The sequence below is a fragment of the Myodes glareolus genome, chromosome 2 (genome assembly GCF_982192425.1).
Source record: "Myodes glareolus chromosome 2, mMyoGla1.1, whole genome shotgun sequence".
Classification (NCBI taxonomy): domain Eukaryota; kingdom Metazoa; phylum Chordata; class Mammalia; order Rodentia; family Cricetidae; genus Myodes; species Myodes glareolus.
The window spans coordinates 82,331,889-82,349,892 of record NC_142027.1 but is presented as its reverse complement, the minus strand read 5'-3'; the positions used below and the strand labels follow the sequence as shown (position 1 = coordinate 82,349,892).

The window sequence follows — 18,004 nt, the reverse complement described above, 5'->3', positions numbered from 1 at the left end:
AGTAGAACCTGTCATTTTCTAAGGCATGTAATGTTATCATGTATTGTATCTCCAACACAAGAAGTTTGCTTTTCTCTAGATCTTTATCATTTATTTTTTTTCTTTATGTATATATTGAGCCAATGTCTAGTATGTGGACCAGGCTGACCTCAAACACACACTGAGATTAAGGTGCTGGGATTAGAGGCATGAGCGATTCTATATTGTACTTATATTTTAGATGTATATTTTTAAATTTTCAATTATTTGATGAAATTATAGTTTTAACATATCTTCCTTCCCTTTGTTCTCTTTCTAATTTGTGGACTCGTTTTGTACTAAAGATTATTATACTCAAATACATATATATTCAAATATTATAAGTCAATTTATGTGTATTTGGATATACCTAAGTGTGTGTATGTGAATATATATGTATGCATTAATGTTTATACATTTCTAAATGTAGAATGCTGAGTTTTTCGAAAGATATTTGTATGATTGTTTCCACAGCTGAACACTGGCTATCAAATATTTATTGATTTGCTTTTCGCTAGTGTATGCTATTTCTTTTCCTCTCAGCATTGTGTAAATGTCTGCAGGTGTTTTTTTGTGTAGGGTTGATGTTTCCTGGGCTCTCCCCATTCACTTTGGCACACCTATTCCTGTCATCCTTTTTTGGCTCTTGTAACATGATGGCCAGCTGTGGGAATTTCCATCACACCCAGTACCCCAAAGCTGGCAAGTCCCAAAGAAAATCACACAGAGGTCTCCATAAGATTATAAACTGATTGGCCCATTATCTTAGGCTTCTTATTACTTTTTATCACTTATATTAATCCATTATTCTTATCTATGCGTGTCAAATAGCTCAGAACATTTTCTAGCTGGGTAGCTCACATGTTGAATCTTCAATGATCTGGGCAGAACTGTGAGGAATGGGCTTCCATCTTTCCAGAATTCTTCTGTACTACTTCCTATCTGGTTTACCCACCTATACTTATTTCCTGCCTGACCAATCAGCATTTAATTAAAACATGATTGTCAGAATACAGACAATTCTTCAACACTACTTCCCCCTCTTTTTCTTTTTTGCTAAATAAAGGAAAATATTCATAGTACATTTTTGGGGGGAAAGTTGTCATAGTTTTTCAGGCTACTTCCTGCTGGTTGGGGGCACTGATAATATGATGGGGACCTAAAGAAAATTTAGAGTTATAATCAAGTCCTGACTGGAGTATCACGTGAGTATTGATCATCTCAGGCAGAAGTCTTGAATCTCATCTGGATGTAGAACTCAGACATCTGGGCCATCTGTTCCTACTAGAGATTTCTCAGGTGGTCTTTCTTGATCATTCCACACTTTATCCATTCTTCCATTGAGGGGAATTTAGGTTCTTTCCAGGTTCTGGCTACTACAAATAATGCCTTATGAACATAGTTGAAGAAATGCTGTTGTAGTATATAGGGTATATTGGCTATATTCCCAAGACTGAGATTATGGTATCCTGGGGTAGTTTGATCCCGAATTTCCTGAGAAACCACCACACTTATTTCCAAAGTGGTTGCACAAATTTGCATTCCCACCACTAATGGATGAGTGTTCCACTTACTACACATCCTCTCCAGCAAAGGCTATCATGGGTGTTTTTTCATATGTTCATCTTTTTATTTTATTATTATTACTAATTTATAAAAATTTCCACTTTCTCCCCTCCTCCCAATACCCTCCCACAACCCTGACTCTCTCTCCTCCTCCCTCTCCAGTCCTAAGAGCAGTCAGGGTTTCCTGCCCTGTGGGAAGTTCAAGATCCTCCCCCCTCCATCCAGGTATAGGAAGGTGAGCATCCAAACAGACTAGGATCCAAAAATGCAGGTACATGCAGATGAAACAAGTCCCAGTGCCATTATTAATGGCTTCTCAGACAGCCCCCCATGTCAGCCACATTCAAAGATCCAGTTTGATCGCATGCTCATTCAGTCCCAGTTCAGCTGGCCTTGGTGAGCTCTCATTAGATCAGTCCCCTTGTATCAGTGGGTGAAAGCACCCCTCGGGGTTCTGACTTCCTTGTTCATGTTCTCCCTCCTTCCACTCCTCATTTGGACCTTGGGGGCTCCAATGTCGGTCTCTGTCTCAATCTCCATCTATCGTCGGATGAAGGTTCCCTCTGATCCTGCCTTCCTTGCTCATGTTCTCCTTCATTCTGTTTCTCATTTGGACCTAGAGAGTTAAGTCCAGTGTTCCAATGTGGGTCTCTGTCTCTATCTCCATCCATCGGCAGATGAAGGTTCTATGGTGACATGCAAAATATTCATCAGTATGGTTATGGCCAAAGCCAGTTCAAGCGCCATCTCCTCTGCTGCCCAGGGAACAATCTGGGGACCTCCCCTTGGACCTGGGAACCCCTCCAGAATCAAGTCTCTTGCAAACCATAAAATGGCTTTGTTAGTTGAGATATATACTTCCCTGCTCCCATATCCATCCTTCCTCCCTCTCCCCATACCATTCCCCAAACTATCCCCCATCCTCCTCTTCTCCCTTCTCTCTACACAACTCCCCTGACATCCACCCTGCAATCCAACATCACCCCCACCACCCATGCACACAAGTTTACCTGGAAATCTTGCCTACTTAGAATTTTCAGGAGGATAACTATATGAATTTCTTCGGGTTCACCTTCTTATTTAGCTTCTCTCGGATCACGAACTACAGGCTCAAAGAACTTTAATTATGGCTAGAATCCACTGATGAGAAGTACATACCATATTCCTCTTTTTGAGTCTGGGTTACCTCACTCAGTAAAGTGTTTTCTATTTCCATCCATTTGCCTGTAAATTTCAAGATGTTATTGTTTTTTACCACTGAGTAAAACTCTAATGTGTATATGTTCCACACCTTTTTTAACCATTCATCTAATGAGGGGCACCTAGGTTATTTCCAGGTTCTGGCTATTATAAATAGTGCTGCTATGAGCATAGTTGAATAAATACTTTTGTAGTATCTTAAGACATCTCTTGGGTATATTCCCAAGAGTGGAATTGCCGGGTCCTGGGGGACATTGACTCCCAGTTTCCTGAGAAACTGCCACACTGATTTCCACAGTGGTTGCCCAAGTTTGCATTCCCACCGACAATGGATGAGAGTTCCCCTTTCTCCACATCCTCTCCAGCATAGAATATCATTGGTGTTTTTGAGTTTAGTTAATCTGACCAGTGTAAAATGGTATCTCATAGTTGTTTTGATTTGCATTTCCCTGATCACTAAAAAGGTTGAGCATGACTTTAAGTGTCTTTTGGCCATTCGAAGTTCTTCTGTTGAGAATTCTCTGTTCAGATCAGTACCCCCATTTTTAATTGGGTTAATTAGAGTTTTAGTGTCTAGTTTCTTGAGTTGTTTGTATATTTTGGAGATCAGACCTTTGTCTAACGAAGGGTTGGTGAAGATCTTCTCCCAGTCAAAAGATCTTACTGACAGTGTCCTTTGCTTTACAGAAGCTTCTCAATTTTAGGAGGTCCCATTTATTCATTGATTCTCTTATTGTCTGTGCTACTGGGGTTCTACCTAGAAAGTGGTCTCCTGTGCCTATGTCTAGTAGACTACTTTCCACTTTCTCTTCTATCTGGTTCAAAGTGGTCAGATTAATGTTGAGGTTTTTAATCCATTTGGGCTTGAGTTTTGTGTGCTTGGTGATAGATATGGATCTACTTTCATTCTTCTTCTGGTTGACATCCAGTTCTGCCAACACCAATTGTTAAAGATGCTTTCCTTTTTCCATTGCATACCTTTAGCTCCCTTGTCGAAAATCAAGTGTTCATAGGTTTGTGGGTTAATATCTGGGTTTTCTATTCGATTCTATAGGTCAACTTCTCTATTCTTATGCCAATACCAAGCTGTTTTCAATACTGTAGCTCTGTAATAGAGTTTGAAGTGAGGGATGGTAATGCCTCCAGGGGTTCCGTTATTGTATAAGATTGTTTTGGCTATCCTGGGTTTTTTGTTTTGCCATTTAAACTTCATTATTGTTCTACAAGGTCTGTGAAGAAGTTTGATGGGATTTTGATGGGGATTGCATTGAATCTATAGATTGCTTTTGGTAGAATTGCCATTTTTATTATGTTGATCCTCCCAATCCAAGAGCAAGGGAGATCTTTCCATTTTCCAGTATCCTCTTCAATTTCTTTCTTCAAAGACTTAAAGTTCTTGTCAAATAGGTCTTTCACTTCCTTGGTTAGAGGTATCCCACGATATTTTACGCTATTTGTGCCTATCGTGAAAGGTGAAAATTCTCTGATTCCCCTCCCTGCTTCTTTATCCTTTGTGTATAGGAGAGCAACTGATTTTTTGGAGTTCATCTTGTATCCCGACACATTACTAAAGGTGTTTATCAGCTGTAGAAGTTCTTTGGTAGAGTTTTTGGATTCGCTTATGTACACAATCATATCATCTGCAAATAATGAGAGTTTAACTTCTTCCTTTCCAACTCGAATCCCCTTGGCCCCCTTATGTTGTCTTATTGCTATTGCTAGAACTTCAAGCACTATATTGAAGAGGTATGGGGAGATTGGACAGCCTTGTCATGTTCCTGATTTCAATGGAATGGCTTTGAGTTTCTCTCCATTCAGTTTGATGTTAGCTGTAAATAACTTTTATTATATTTATATATGATCCTTGTATCCCCAATCTCTTCAACACCTTTATCATAAAGAGGTGTTGAATTTTGTCACATGCTTTTTTAACATCCAATGAAATGATCATATGGTTTTTTTCTTTCAGTTTATTTATATGATGGATTACATTGATAGATTTGCGTATGTTGAACCAGCCCTGCATCTCTGGAATGAAGCCTACTTGATCATAATGGATAATTTTTCTAATGTGTTCTTGGAATCGGTTTGCCAGGATTTTGTTGAGAATTTTTGCCTTGATGTTCATGAGTGAGATTGGCCTGTAATACTCTTTCTTGGTTGTGTCTTTCTGTGGGTTTGGTATTAGGGTAACTGTAGCTTCATAAAAAGAATTTGGCAGTGACTCTTCTGTTTCTATATTGTGAAATACATTAAAGAGTATAGGTATTATCTCTTCCTGAAAGTTCTGGTAGAATTGTGCATGAAACCATCTGGTCCTGGGTTTTTTTTTTTTTTTTTTGGTCAGGAGGTTTTTGATAACAGCTTCTAATTCTTTGTGACTAACAGGTCTATTTAGATTGTTCACCTGGTCCTGATTTAACTTTGGTAAATGATACTTATCTAAAAACCAGTCCATTTCTTGTACATTTTCCAACTTTGTAGCATATAAACTTTTGTAGTAAGATCTAATGACTCTCTGAACTTCCTCTGTGTCTGTGGTTATGTGATGCGGGAGAACTGTCTGTATTCTGTCAATCATATTTTAATAAAATGCTGATTGGCCAGGCAGGCAGTTTAGGAGGGAAAACCAGACAGTAAGTAGAGGTGATGCAATGAGAACACGAGAATTCTTGGAAGCAGGGAGGTTCCTCTGCCATTCCTGTGCAGACCACTGAAGAGGCAGCATGTATCTTGCCCTGCTGAGAAAGGTACGGAGCTATGTGCTAACATAGATAAGGATAATGGGGTAACATAAATTATAAGAGCTAATAAGTAGCCTGACCTAATGGGCCAATCAGTTTATAACCTAATGTAGACTCTGTGTTATTTTCTTTGGGAATTTCCGGCTGTGGGGTGCCGGGCAGAACAGATACCCCAAAAGGCCAGCCCTCATATTACAGTTATGTCCCTCTTTGGATTGTTTTCTGTGTTTCTATTTTGTTGATTTCAGCCCTCAGTTTGATTATTTCCAGTCTTCTACTCCTCCTGGGTGAGTCTGCTTCTTTTTTCTAGAGCTTTCAAATGTGCTGTTAAGTCTCCAATGTGTGATTTCTCCATTTGCTTTAATTGGGCACGTAGTGCTATGAACTTTCCTCTTAGCACTGCTTTCATTGTGTCCCATAGGTTTGAGTACGCTGTGTCTTTATTTTCGTTAAATTCAAGGAAGACTTTAATTTCTTTCTTTATTTCTTCCTTGACCCAGGGGTGATTCAGTAGTTGACTGTTCAGTTTCGATGAGTTTGTAGGCTTTCTGGTGTTAGAATTGTTATTGAATTCTAACTTTATTCCATGGTGATCCAACAAGACAGAGGTGGTTACTAATGTTTTTTTATATCTGTGGAAGTTTGCTTTGTTACCGAGTATGTGTTCAATTTTCGAGAAGGTTCCTTGAGCTGCAGAGAAGAAGGCATATTTTTTCCTATTTGGTTGGAATGTTCTATAGAAATCTGTTAAGTCCATTTGATTCATTACCTCTATTAATTCTCTTATATCTCTGTTGGGTTTCTGTCTGATTGAACTGTCCATTGTTGAGAGAGGTGTGTTGAAGTCTCCTACTATTAGTGTGTGTGGTTTGATGACTGCCTTGAGTTCTAAAATTTTTCCTTTACATAAGCGGTTGCTTTTATATTAGGGGCATAGATATTCAGGATTGAGACTTCCTCCTGATTAATTGTTCCTGTTATGAGTATAAAATGTTTGTCTCCATCTCTTCTGATTGATTTTAGTTTGAAATCAATTTGGTTGGAAATTAGAATGGCCACACCTGCTTGTTTCTTAGGTCTGTTTGCTTGAAAAACCTTTTCCCAACCCTTTACTCTGAGTAGGTGTCTGTCTTTGTGGTTGAGGTGTGTTTCTCGTAAACAGCAGAATGTTGGATCCTGTTTTTGTATCCAATATCTTTGTCTGTGCCTTTTTATAGGTGAATTGAGTCCATTAATATTAAGTGATATTAATGACCAGTGGTTGTTGACTCCAGTTATTTTTTTTTCCTTTTTTTTGTGTGTAGTAGAGTTTGTGTGTTTCCCTTCTTTGAGTTGTGGTTGTGAAGGGTCGCTAGATATCTGAGTTGTTGTAGGCAGTGTTGGCAATGTTGGATTCCTTGGGTTGCAATCTTCCTTCTATTTCTTTCTGTAAGGCTGAATTTGTGGCTACATATTGTTTAAATTTGTTTTTATCCTGGAATATATTGTTTTCTCCATTGATAGTGAATGATAGCTTGGCTGGGTATAGTATTCTTTGTTTGTATCCATGATTTCTTAGTTTGTGCATTACCTCTATCCAGGACCTTATGGCTTTCATGGTTTCCATAGAGAAGTCTGGTGTAAGTCTGATAGGTTTACCTTTATAAGTTACTTGATCTTTTTCCTTTGCAGCTCTTAATATTCCTTCTTTAATATGTATGTTTTGTGTTTAGATTATTATATGGCGAGGGGATTTTTTTTGATCAAGTCTATTTGGTGTTCTGTATGCTTCTTGAACCTTCATAGAAATATTGTTCTTTAGCTTGGGATAGTTTTCTTCTATATTTTTGTGGAATATATTTTCTGGGCCTATGATCTGCAATTCTTCTCCTTCTTCAATCCCTATTATTCTTAGATTTGGCTTTTCTTATTGAGTCCCAGATTTTTTGAATGTTTTGTGATGAGAGTTTGTTGTATTTGCTGTTTTCTTTGATCAGAGCTTTTATTTTCTCTGTAGTGTCTTCAGAATCTGAGATTCGTTCTTCTATATCTTGTATTCTATTTGTTATGCTTGATTATGTAGTCTCTGTTTTTTTACCTAGATTTTTCATATCCAGCCGGCCCTCCGTTTGTGTTTTCTCCATTAACTCCATTTCAGTTTTCAATTCTTGAACTGCTTCTTTTACCTCTTTGATTGTTTTTTCTTGATTTCCCAGGGTATCATTCACGGATTTACTCATTTCTTCAAGCTTTTTGTTATATTTCTCATCCATTTCTTTACTCATTTCTTCAAACTTTTTGTTATACTTCTCATCCAATTCTTTAAGGGAGTTATTCATATCTTGTTTAAGGGACTCTATTGCTTCCATAATGGCACTTTTCCCCACTTCTTCTGGATTAAGGTATTCAAGTCCTTCTATTGTAGGGTCGTTGGGATCTGGTGTTTTCATGTTCTTTTTCAGATTGTTGGAGGAGTTCTTGCCTTGGCGTCTGCCCATCTCTTCCTTCAAATGCTCTCTATTGGATCTTCTGATACTGGATCAGGTTCCCTTGTTGGGCAGGGACTTCACTGACAGAAGGCCTACCTTTCCTCCGGCAGGCTATTGAAACACAGGAACTGGCTCCTGCTGGGTTGCGCTTACAACCTGGGGCCCAGCACACAAGGCAGCTGAGCTGGGGAAATTTTATTGGCCCAGTTGGAAGGGAGGAATAGAGGAAGGTATATCTGGATGAAGGCTGGGATGGGAGTGGGAGAACTTAGCAGGGTGGATCCACCACTGCAGGATGACCAGGGAGTCAAGGGGGTTGGGGAAAATCTGAACTCCTCCTTGCCCATGGGCCAGGAGCAAACTCACTCCTCCAATGGATGTCTATTAGAACATCAGTACCCCTTGCTGGCCAGGAATGTCACTGCTCTGACACAGGGCCCACCTGTCCTCAAGCAGGCTATTGAAACACAGGAACTTCCTCCTTCCGGGTTGTGCTTACAGCCCCGGTCCAGCGCTCAAGGCAGCTGAGCTGGGGAAATTTTATGTTCCCAGGGGGAAGGGAGGGATAGAGGAAGGTGTATCTGAATGAAAGCTGGGATGGGAGGTGGGGGCAAGATGAATGGTTTTAAGCCACCGAATATTTCATTTTGTATTTCACAGCCTACTACAGAATACATATATTTTGCAGTAATTTCTAAGCATATATATGTTCAGAAGACACTGAATGGGGCAATCTAAAATCTATTGGTGATTTGTTCAGGTAAAAATTGAATTTTCACAGTTATTGTGAAAAATTTATTATAAATTAATATGTAAAAATGATGCCCTGTCTTTTGAAGAGTCATTATGTTGAACACCAGTACACTCAGGATATGAAACATAGAAAGCTGACATTTGGCAACATGCTGTGAGAGACATGTGTGAAAGCCAGGATCTTCTGTGTCCTTTGATGGAGCATGGAATATTGGGAGTGAGAATGAAACAAGCAACACCTTGCCCTCTGTCCTCTTAGTTGTATCTTCTTGGCTATTGTGGACTTTCATTTAGTTCTACACTCTTCAAAATAGGTAATTAATGTCAGGGTTCTGTTTTATTTTATTTTATTTATTTTTTCTTTTCTCTTCCCATCCTCCTATTTCCCTTTCATTCCCCCCAATACTCTTCCCCCTTGCTCTCCAATTTTAAGAGAACTCAAGGTGCTCTGCCGTGTGAAAAGTCTAAACCTCCCCTCCCTCCAGGTCTCAAAAGGTGTGCATCCAAACAGACTAGGCTCCCAAAAAGCCAGTACATGTAGTAGAATCAAAATCTGGTGTCATTCTCATTGACTTCTCAGTCTTCCCTCATTGTCAGCCACATTCAGAGAGTCCAGTTTGATCACATGCTCAATCAGTCCCAGTCCAGCTGGCCTTGGTGAGTTCCATTAGATCAGTTCCACTGTCTCTGTAAGTGAGCACACCCCTCGCAGTCCTGACTTCCTTGCTCATGTTCTCCCTCCTTCTGCTCCTCATTTGGACATTGGGAGTCCAAGCTCAGTCCAGTGCTCCAATGTGGGTCTCTGTCTCTATCTCTATCCATTGCCAGATGAAGGTTCTTTATCAATGACTTTTCAATCAGCCCCCCATTTTAGCCACATTCAGAGAGTATGGTTTGGTTGCATGCTCATTCATTCATGGTCAGCTGGTTTTGGTGAGCTCCCATTAGAACAGGCATACTGTTTCAGTGTGTGGACCAACCTCTCGCCGTCCAGACTTCCTTGCTCATCTTCTCCCTCTTTCTGCTCTTCAACTGGACCCTATTTTTGGGGTACAACAGAGAATGGGTAGCACCACCTAGCTGTAGAAACAAACTGGGTGTCTCGAGCATGGCCTGCCCAATCACTGTCTCCTCTTACTATTCTGATTCACAGAAGATTTGCCACAGCCTTGCCTCCTATTCAGCAACAAGAAGACCTCAAGGTTGGCATTTAATTTGAAAATATTATAGGTATTTTGTTTGTGTGTGACCTTGACAATGATCCTTTCAGTGTCAGAACCTTCTGACCTCCCATCCCCTTAAAACTCTCCCTGCACTGAAGAGGGGTTTTATTGATGCATCCTCAGCTGCTAAGGATAGAGGGGTGCAGAGACAATGCACAGAGAAGCAGCAGGCTCATGGATAACACTGCTCTGCCTCATATTTCCTATTGGTGGTCCAGGTTCCACCTGGGAACATATCCAAGGACACACTTGTATGAATTGTGAACTGTTATCTTGGTGATTGCTAGTGCATGATATGGATGGTGGTGAGTTTCCCAGCATTCACATTGGTCATGCTATGTCCTAGAAAGCTCAACCTTGAATCAAATGGATCTATCTTCATTTTTATAATAAACCAGCCTTTCTTCATTTTTGAGAACAACTCCAATGTTCATCATTATCTGTGGTAACACAAGGAGAGTCACACTGTGCCTAGGAAACTTAATTTTGTAACATCTACTATATAAAGAAATTAAATAGTCTACTTTTTGAAGATAGAACTGGTGGAATCTTGATGAGTGTCTCTGGACTTGAAACCTCATGCCTTTTCCAAGGGAATTCCAAGTAAAGAGACTCAGCAGTGAGTGTGTCTAGGTTCTGGGAACAACCACCTTCAGGTATTAAAGAACAGGGAGCTCCAGTTTCATCACATTTGTGTCCAGGCTAGATTAGAAGTCCTCTATCAGGAAATAGGAGGGGTCTGTGATCCAATATCAATATCAACCAAAATGATAGTGATAGATGAAAAAATGAGCCTGAGTATGGGTCACAGAACACCAGATTTCTCTTCTAAATCCCAGCTAACCTTGTTGGATTGGGTTGTATCGTTCTTCTTTCTTAAGCACATAAATGGCCAGTGTACTACAGATGCTCTCAACACTTCTGTGAACTTCTCCGTTACTTGAAAATAAATTATTTCTATCCACTATTTCTGCTATTTGAATAAAATGATTAAAATTAATATAAAGTGATAAACATAGCATTATGCTTCATATCAGCTATTAAAGCATTTAGAATCTAATAAAGAATTGATTCTTAGAGATATCTAGAGTTTATAGCTGTTTTGACACATACCTTTCATTCTAGCTCTTGGGAAGCAGAGGCAGGTGTGTCTCTGCATTTGAGACCAACCTGATCTACAGAGCAAATTCCTGGTCACCCAAGGCACACACATAATCCCTAACTTAAAAACCAAAAACAAAAAAAAAGAGAAAATGTGATACACAAAATCAAAGAAAAATAAACATTAATACATGCTATATATGAGGAGAGTTGAATGAACTAAGGAAGTTATCTCTTTCTCTCTTTGCTCTACATACTTATCTATCCACACATAAATACATATACCCATGTTTATAGTTGCAATAATAATACAGTAATACAGTATAGATTAAGACTTTGGGAAAGGGGACATTGGAGTAATTGTCTGAGAGTGAGAGATGTGCAAATGCAGGGTTGATTTTATATATATATATATATATATATATATATATACACACACACACACACACACACACACACACATATACACGTGTAAGTATTATACTATTGTGCTATGCCTGAAAATTTCCTGGATTAGTCACCCCTCACATAGTTCAGCTTTTTGTCATGTCTAGAAATTCCACTGTCATTTGACACAAATTTATGAAACAAATATATACATACAAACATATGTAGACACACACACATACAAACACAGTAGAGTGCAGTGTGAACATCAGCCCTGTGGTTACCTATAGGAATATACCCTATCTTCTTTCCCACACTTGGTTACTAGCACTCGGTACTAATCACAGGAATTTGAAACATTTGAAGAAAACAGAGTAAAGCCTAAATCCCTGCATTGCACCTTTTCTGGTTCAAAGGACTTTGGGGCCAGTTAAAGGGAAGTAATTTATTGTTGTTAGACTCTTCCACCAGCAGAGGGTGGCAGGGTAGCATCTAGAAGCCCCCAAGGGGAAGACTAGAACTGAGCAGTGGAAGTTGTGCAGGTGACACTAAGCTAGGATTTCTGAATGTGTCATGAAAAAGGTTTTTAATGTCAATGATGAAATTCTGAGAGTCACATAACCTTGTCATTTAGCACACAGGCAGAAATCATGCATAGGGAGAGGCTCACTGAGAAAATGCTTGGGTATATTAAAATACCAGCTATGATCATCAGTAGCAGTGTCATTGCTAAAGTTTTTGGCAAACCTACTCTGAATACAGTGGAAAGTTCATCATGGGAGAACTGACTCCCAGGGCCTTTGTCTTGCGCTCAGGATCATGGTCTCCTGCATGAGATTGGCATTTGTCCTGATTATCAAGCCATCACCTATTACTTATCTCTCTCCTAGACACTTTCAAAGACGTACTCCTGAGCTCTTCCCCTTGTACATATAGGCAGATTTGCCATTAGACTGAAGCACCTGTGCTCTGGTAAGTCTAAAGTAGGGAAGGTGGCAAGCAGAGGTCTTCCCTGGATGAAGAGTTCAGTGTTTGTTGGAAATACCATGAATGACCTGGACACTAAACTGATTCAAAGCATATCTGTATTGGTTCAGTGTCAGCCTTCTTCCTGATGGGTCCCCTGACTGAATACCATCCAGATCACAACTTATTGCAACCTTGATTTCTCTCACACACACAAGAAATAAATTGTGCTTATCAGAAAGTCTTGTTTCAGGCAATTTTATCAAGGCCTTTAAAGGCACTTGTGCAAGATTTTTGAATTAATTCCTGAAGCTGGATGCTAGTCTCCTCTTAAAAGAATGGAGTCAGAGAGTAAGTAGACTCAACATGAGAATTGGCGCTGAACTTCTGATGACTTCACAACAAAAGATGGTTGTGTGATAAACCAATATCACACAGATAAATACTTAACAGCAATTCTTACAAAGCAGGGCTACATTTTACTAAAATAACTAGAAGAATCACAAATATAGCTCATTAATCCAAAGAGAAGAATAAAAATGAAGGTGACCAGCCACATTACAGCTTTTGCTCAGTTAGATGCCAGTAGTGGTTTCTTAACAAGACAAAGTACACATCAAAGACAAGATAATGGAAGGTGTACAACATGGTTAGATCTAGCTTATCAGATTTAGGAGACTATCATGGCTAAATTCCTGTAGGGTTGCTGTGGTCAGAGAATAGAGAAGCATAGGGTGATTTCTCAGCATATAAACACTTGAATGCGTTGGGTTCCACCTTCCTCATTAATTTCTGCATCACAGTTTTGAGATATTTTCTACACTGAGGCCTCAATGAGTAGACCCTGCCAGGCAGGGAGCAAATTTGCATAGCCACCAAACATCCACTAACTCCAAAAGGCTTAAAAGAGAATAAAAGCCCTTGTAGCCTGGCTATACTGAGACTTCCAAGATACAGAACTCTGTGGCATCTCTACCATGGCCTGGCTCTCTCTCCTGTTCTCCTTCATTTCTTTCTGCACAGGTGACTTACTAAAGACTCAGTTTGCTGTTTCAACCTGCACAGGATACTGTTTCCCAGCTCTGAATCCTGAGTTCTGTTCTGGTAGTGTTTAATTGGACCTGGAAGGGACATTGTTCAATATGCTCAGCATACTTCTCTTTTCTATTGCAGGTTCCATGGCTTCCTATATACTGACTCAACCTCCTTCACTATCAGTGGCCTTAGGTCAAACGACCACTATAACCTGCTCTGGTGACAAACTCTCAAATAAATATGTTCACTGGTACCAGCAGAAGGAAGGCCATGCCCCTGTGCTGGTCATTTATGGAGTTAATAAATGCCCCGATGGCATCCCAGAACAATTTTCCGACTCCAACTCAGGTAACAAGGCCACCCTGACCATCAGCAATATCCAGACAGGAGATGAAGCTGACTACTACTGTCAGTGTTGGGATAGCACAAGTACTGCTCACAGTAACACATGCAGATGAGGAAGTAAGACGCAAACCGCTTTCTCTCCTGTGACAATGGCAACTCATTTCCTAGTTCACTTGGAAAGTTGTTTCCCTGACCTTTGCTAGGATCTTTGTTTTCTAATACAAAATGAACAAGCCTTCATGAATAAGATGTCAACTACTGATTATCGTTCCTCAGACTCTAACAAGGAGAATATGTGGTGACCTTCAGATTCCATCAGATAAAAGATTTTGTTCCTAAACTTTAGCAGAATTATTAGGATATATTCTTAAGAATACAGTACATTTTGTTATTTGATTTATTTTTTTCTTAGATATTTTACATCTATTCTGATTATATTTATACTCATCTTTCCTCCCTCTTTTCCAGGTTTCCCTTGAAAAATACTATAAGGGAGCTTGTGAATTATAAGAAATGTTTTTGCAGCCTAACAAGTGTGTTGTTAGAGCTGAAAAGACAACTCAAGAAGGAAGAATTGTGTCACTGTCTCCTACCAAACCAACTGTGAAGACCTATTCAAACTAGAGACCATATAGCAAATGTCATGTAATACATTCCCTACTGAGACAAAAAACAGACATGTCTGTCAGGTTTACTTTGAAGAAAAATACTATTATGTTCATATAAAGACTTGCAGGAATATGAACCAGGAACTCAAGGGCAATTGCACCTTTCAACTAGAGCATGTATATGGAGATAGAAGCCTTGATTAACAAAGATACTGCCCAGAACACTTCCTTACTGCCGAAAGTCCATGGACTAGATCTTATTTTCTCTCCTCCCAATGTCTTCCTCCACATAAATTTCAGAAATAGTATATTTAAAGGGATACAAGAGATACCCTCCAACCTTGTCTTTGGTTGTAGATCCATGAATAAATTTGCTTCATTCCATAACAACTATGTCTACAGAATCTTGGCTTTGAATAGAAATCCCATGGATTTGAATTACATAACACTGTTTGAACATACACCTTTCACTGCCATGGACCGCCTCTCGTGGAGGCACTCAGACTGTGGGAAAATCAGGTTGAAGGCTCAGGAGAGTTCAGGAATCAGCGATGAATGACAGACAGACACCTTCAATGTGGTTGAATATGCTGCTGCAATTTTACTTTTTTCAGCGTAAGATTTATATTCTTTTACAATCAAAAAAACTTGGCAAAGACATACATCATCACATCATAAAAAAAGAACAGCATAAAACAGTTTACAAAGAGAATCTTTGAAAATGCTTTGACTTGGGTACAAGGACTTTTGCTCAGTTTGTACCAGGTGGCTGTCTGGGCTAAGTGACCTTGTGCTCAGAATATCTTGGGGTGTGAGAGGAGAAGGCCACTATCTTCCTGTGAAAACTTTCAGCTAGGAAATTTTAAAGACAAGCTCTTGGATGGGTAGGATAAACAAAGTAAAAACGACAATTCTACCAAAAGCAATCTATAGATTGAATGAAATCCCCATCAAAATCCCAACAAAATTCTTCACTGATCTTGAGAGAACAATAATCAACTTTATATGGCAAAACAAAAAACCCAGGATAGCCAAAACAATCCTATATAATAAAAGTACTTCCGGAGGCATTACGATCCCTGACTTCAAACTCTATTACAGAGCTACAGTAATGAAAACAGCTTGATATTGACACAAAAACAGAGACGTTGACCGATGGAATCGAATTGAAGACCCAGATATTAATCAACAAGCTTATGAATACCTGATTTTCAACAAAGGAGCTAAAAGTATTCAATGGAACAAAAAAAGCATCTTTAACAAATGGTGCTGGCATAACTGGATGTCAACCTCTAGAAAAATGAAAATAGGTCCATATCAATCACCATGCACAAAACTCAAGTCCAAATGGATTAAAGACCTCAATATAAATCTGACCACACTAAACCTGATAGTAGAGAAAGTGAGAAGTAGTCTGCAACACATGGGCACAGGAGACCACTTCCTACATAGAACCCTTGTAGCACTGACAATAAGAGAAACAATGAATAAATGGGACCTCCTGTAACTGAGAAGTTTCTGTAAAGCAAAGGACACTGTCATTAAGACAAAAAGGCAATCTATTGATTGGGAGAAGATCTTCTCCAACCCTGCAACAGACAAAATATATAAAGAACTGAAGAAACTAGATTTTAAAATGTTAACTAACCAAATTAAAAATTGGTCACTGAACTGAATAGAGAATTTTCAACAGAAGAATTTCAAATGACAAAAAACACTTAAGGTCATGCTCAACTTTCTTAGCAATCAGGGAAATACAAATCAAAACAACATTGAGATACCATCTTACACCTGTCAGAATGGCTAAAATCATAAACAGCAATGATAGTCTTTGCTGGAAAGAATGTGTAGTAAGGGGAACACTCATCCATTGCTGGTGAGAATGTAAACTTGTGGAGCCACTGTGGAAATCAGTGTGGCAGTTTCTCAGGAAACTTGGGATCAAGTTACCTCAGGATCCAGCAATACAACTCTTGAGAATATACCCAAGAGATGCTCTATCATACTACAAAAACATTTTTTCAACTGTGTTCATTGCAGCATTATTTGTAATAGCCAGAAACTGAAAACTTCCTACATGCCCCTCAATGGAAGAATGGATAAAGAAAGTGTGGAATATATATGCATTAGAATACTACTCAGTGGTAAAAAACAATGACATCTTGAATTTTGCATGCAAATGGATGGAAATAGAAGACACTATCCTGAGTCAGGTAATCCAGACTCAAAAAGATGGATATGATATGTACTCACTCTTAAGTGGATTCTTGTCCTAATTAAAGGACATTGAGCTTATAATTCGTGATCTTAGGGAAGCTAAATAAGAAGGTGAACCCAAAGAAAAACATATAGTTATCCTCCTGGAAATTGGAAGTAGACAAGATTGTCAGGCAAAAATTGGGAGATTGGGGTAGGGGAGAGGCTGGGATAAGGAGAGATGGGGAGAGAGAAGTAAGAAGGGGAGAATGGGGTGAGGTTGGTAGAATAGGATGGCTTGAATGGAGGAAGGTTGGATATGGGAGCAGGGAAGTAGATATCTTAATTAAGGGAGGCATTTTAGGGGTGGCAAGATCCTTGACTCTAGAGGGGTTTCCTAGGTGTCCAAGGATATGTCTCAAGTTTGTTCCTTGGGCAGCTGAGGAGAGGGCCCCTGAACTGGCCATATCCTATAGCCACACTGATGAATATCATGCATATCGCCATAGAACCCTCATCAGGTGATGGATGGAGATAGAGATGGAGAGCCACACTGGAGCACTAGACTGAGATCACAAGGTCCAAGCGAGGAGCAGAAGGAGAGAGAACATGAGCAAGGAAGTCAGGACCACAAGGGGTGCAACCACCCACTGAGACAGTGGGGCTGATCTAATGGCAGCTCACCAAGGCCAGCTTGACTAGGACTGCTGGGGCATATGTTCAAACCAAACTCTCTGAACGTGGCTGACAATGAGGGCTGAATGAGAAGCCAAGGACAATAGCACTGGGTTTTGATTCTACTACATGTACTAGCTTTGTGAGAACCTAGTCTGTTTGGTTGCTCACCTTCCAAGACGTGGATGGAGTGGGGAGGACCTTGATTTCTAGTAATGTTTCTTTTTCATAAGTGGTTGCTTTTATATTAGTGGCATAGATATTCAGGATTGAGACTTCATCCTGATGAATTGTTCTTGTTATGAGTGTAAAATGTCCATCTCTATCTCTTCTGATTGATTTTAGTTTGATGTCAATTTTGTTAGAAATTTGTATTGCCACATCTGCTTGTTTCTTAGGTTCATTTGATTGGAAAACTTTTGCCCAACCCTTTACTCAGAGTAGATGTCTGTCTTTGTGGTGAGGTGTGTTTCTTGTAAACAGCACAATGTTGGGTCCTGTTTTCACACCCAATCTTTTAGCCTCTGCCTTTTTATAGGTGAACTGAGCCTATTTATATTAAGTGATATTAATGTCCAGTGGTTGTTAACTCCAGTTATTATTATTTCTTTTTGGTAGTAGAGTTTGTATGTTTCTCTTCTTTGAGTTGTGCTGGTGAAGGGTCGCTAGATGTCTGAATTATTGTGGGCATTGTTGAATTCCTTGGGTTGTGATTTTCC

At 39.4% G+C, this 18,004-nt stretch overlaps 1 gene segment (V, D, J or C); it reads left to right on the top strand.

Annotated features, from left to right (window-relative positions):
• Window positions 1-13,388: 13,388 nt before the first annotated feature.
• LOC146895577 (immunoglobulin lambda-1 light chain-like) overlaps window positions 13,389-18,004 on the top strand; it is a 418,556-nt gene continuing 413,940 nt past the window's right edge. The window contains 2 exon segments of the V gene segment in view: window positions 13,389-13,449; window positions 13,600-13,892. Of these exon segments, the coding sequence occupies window positions 13,404-13,449; window positions 13,600-13,892 (339 nt within the window).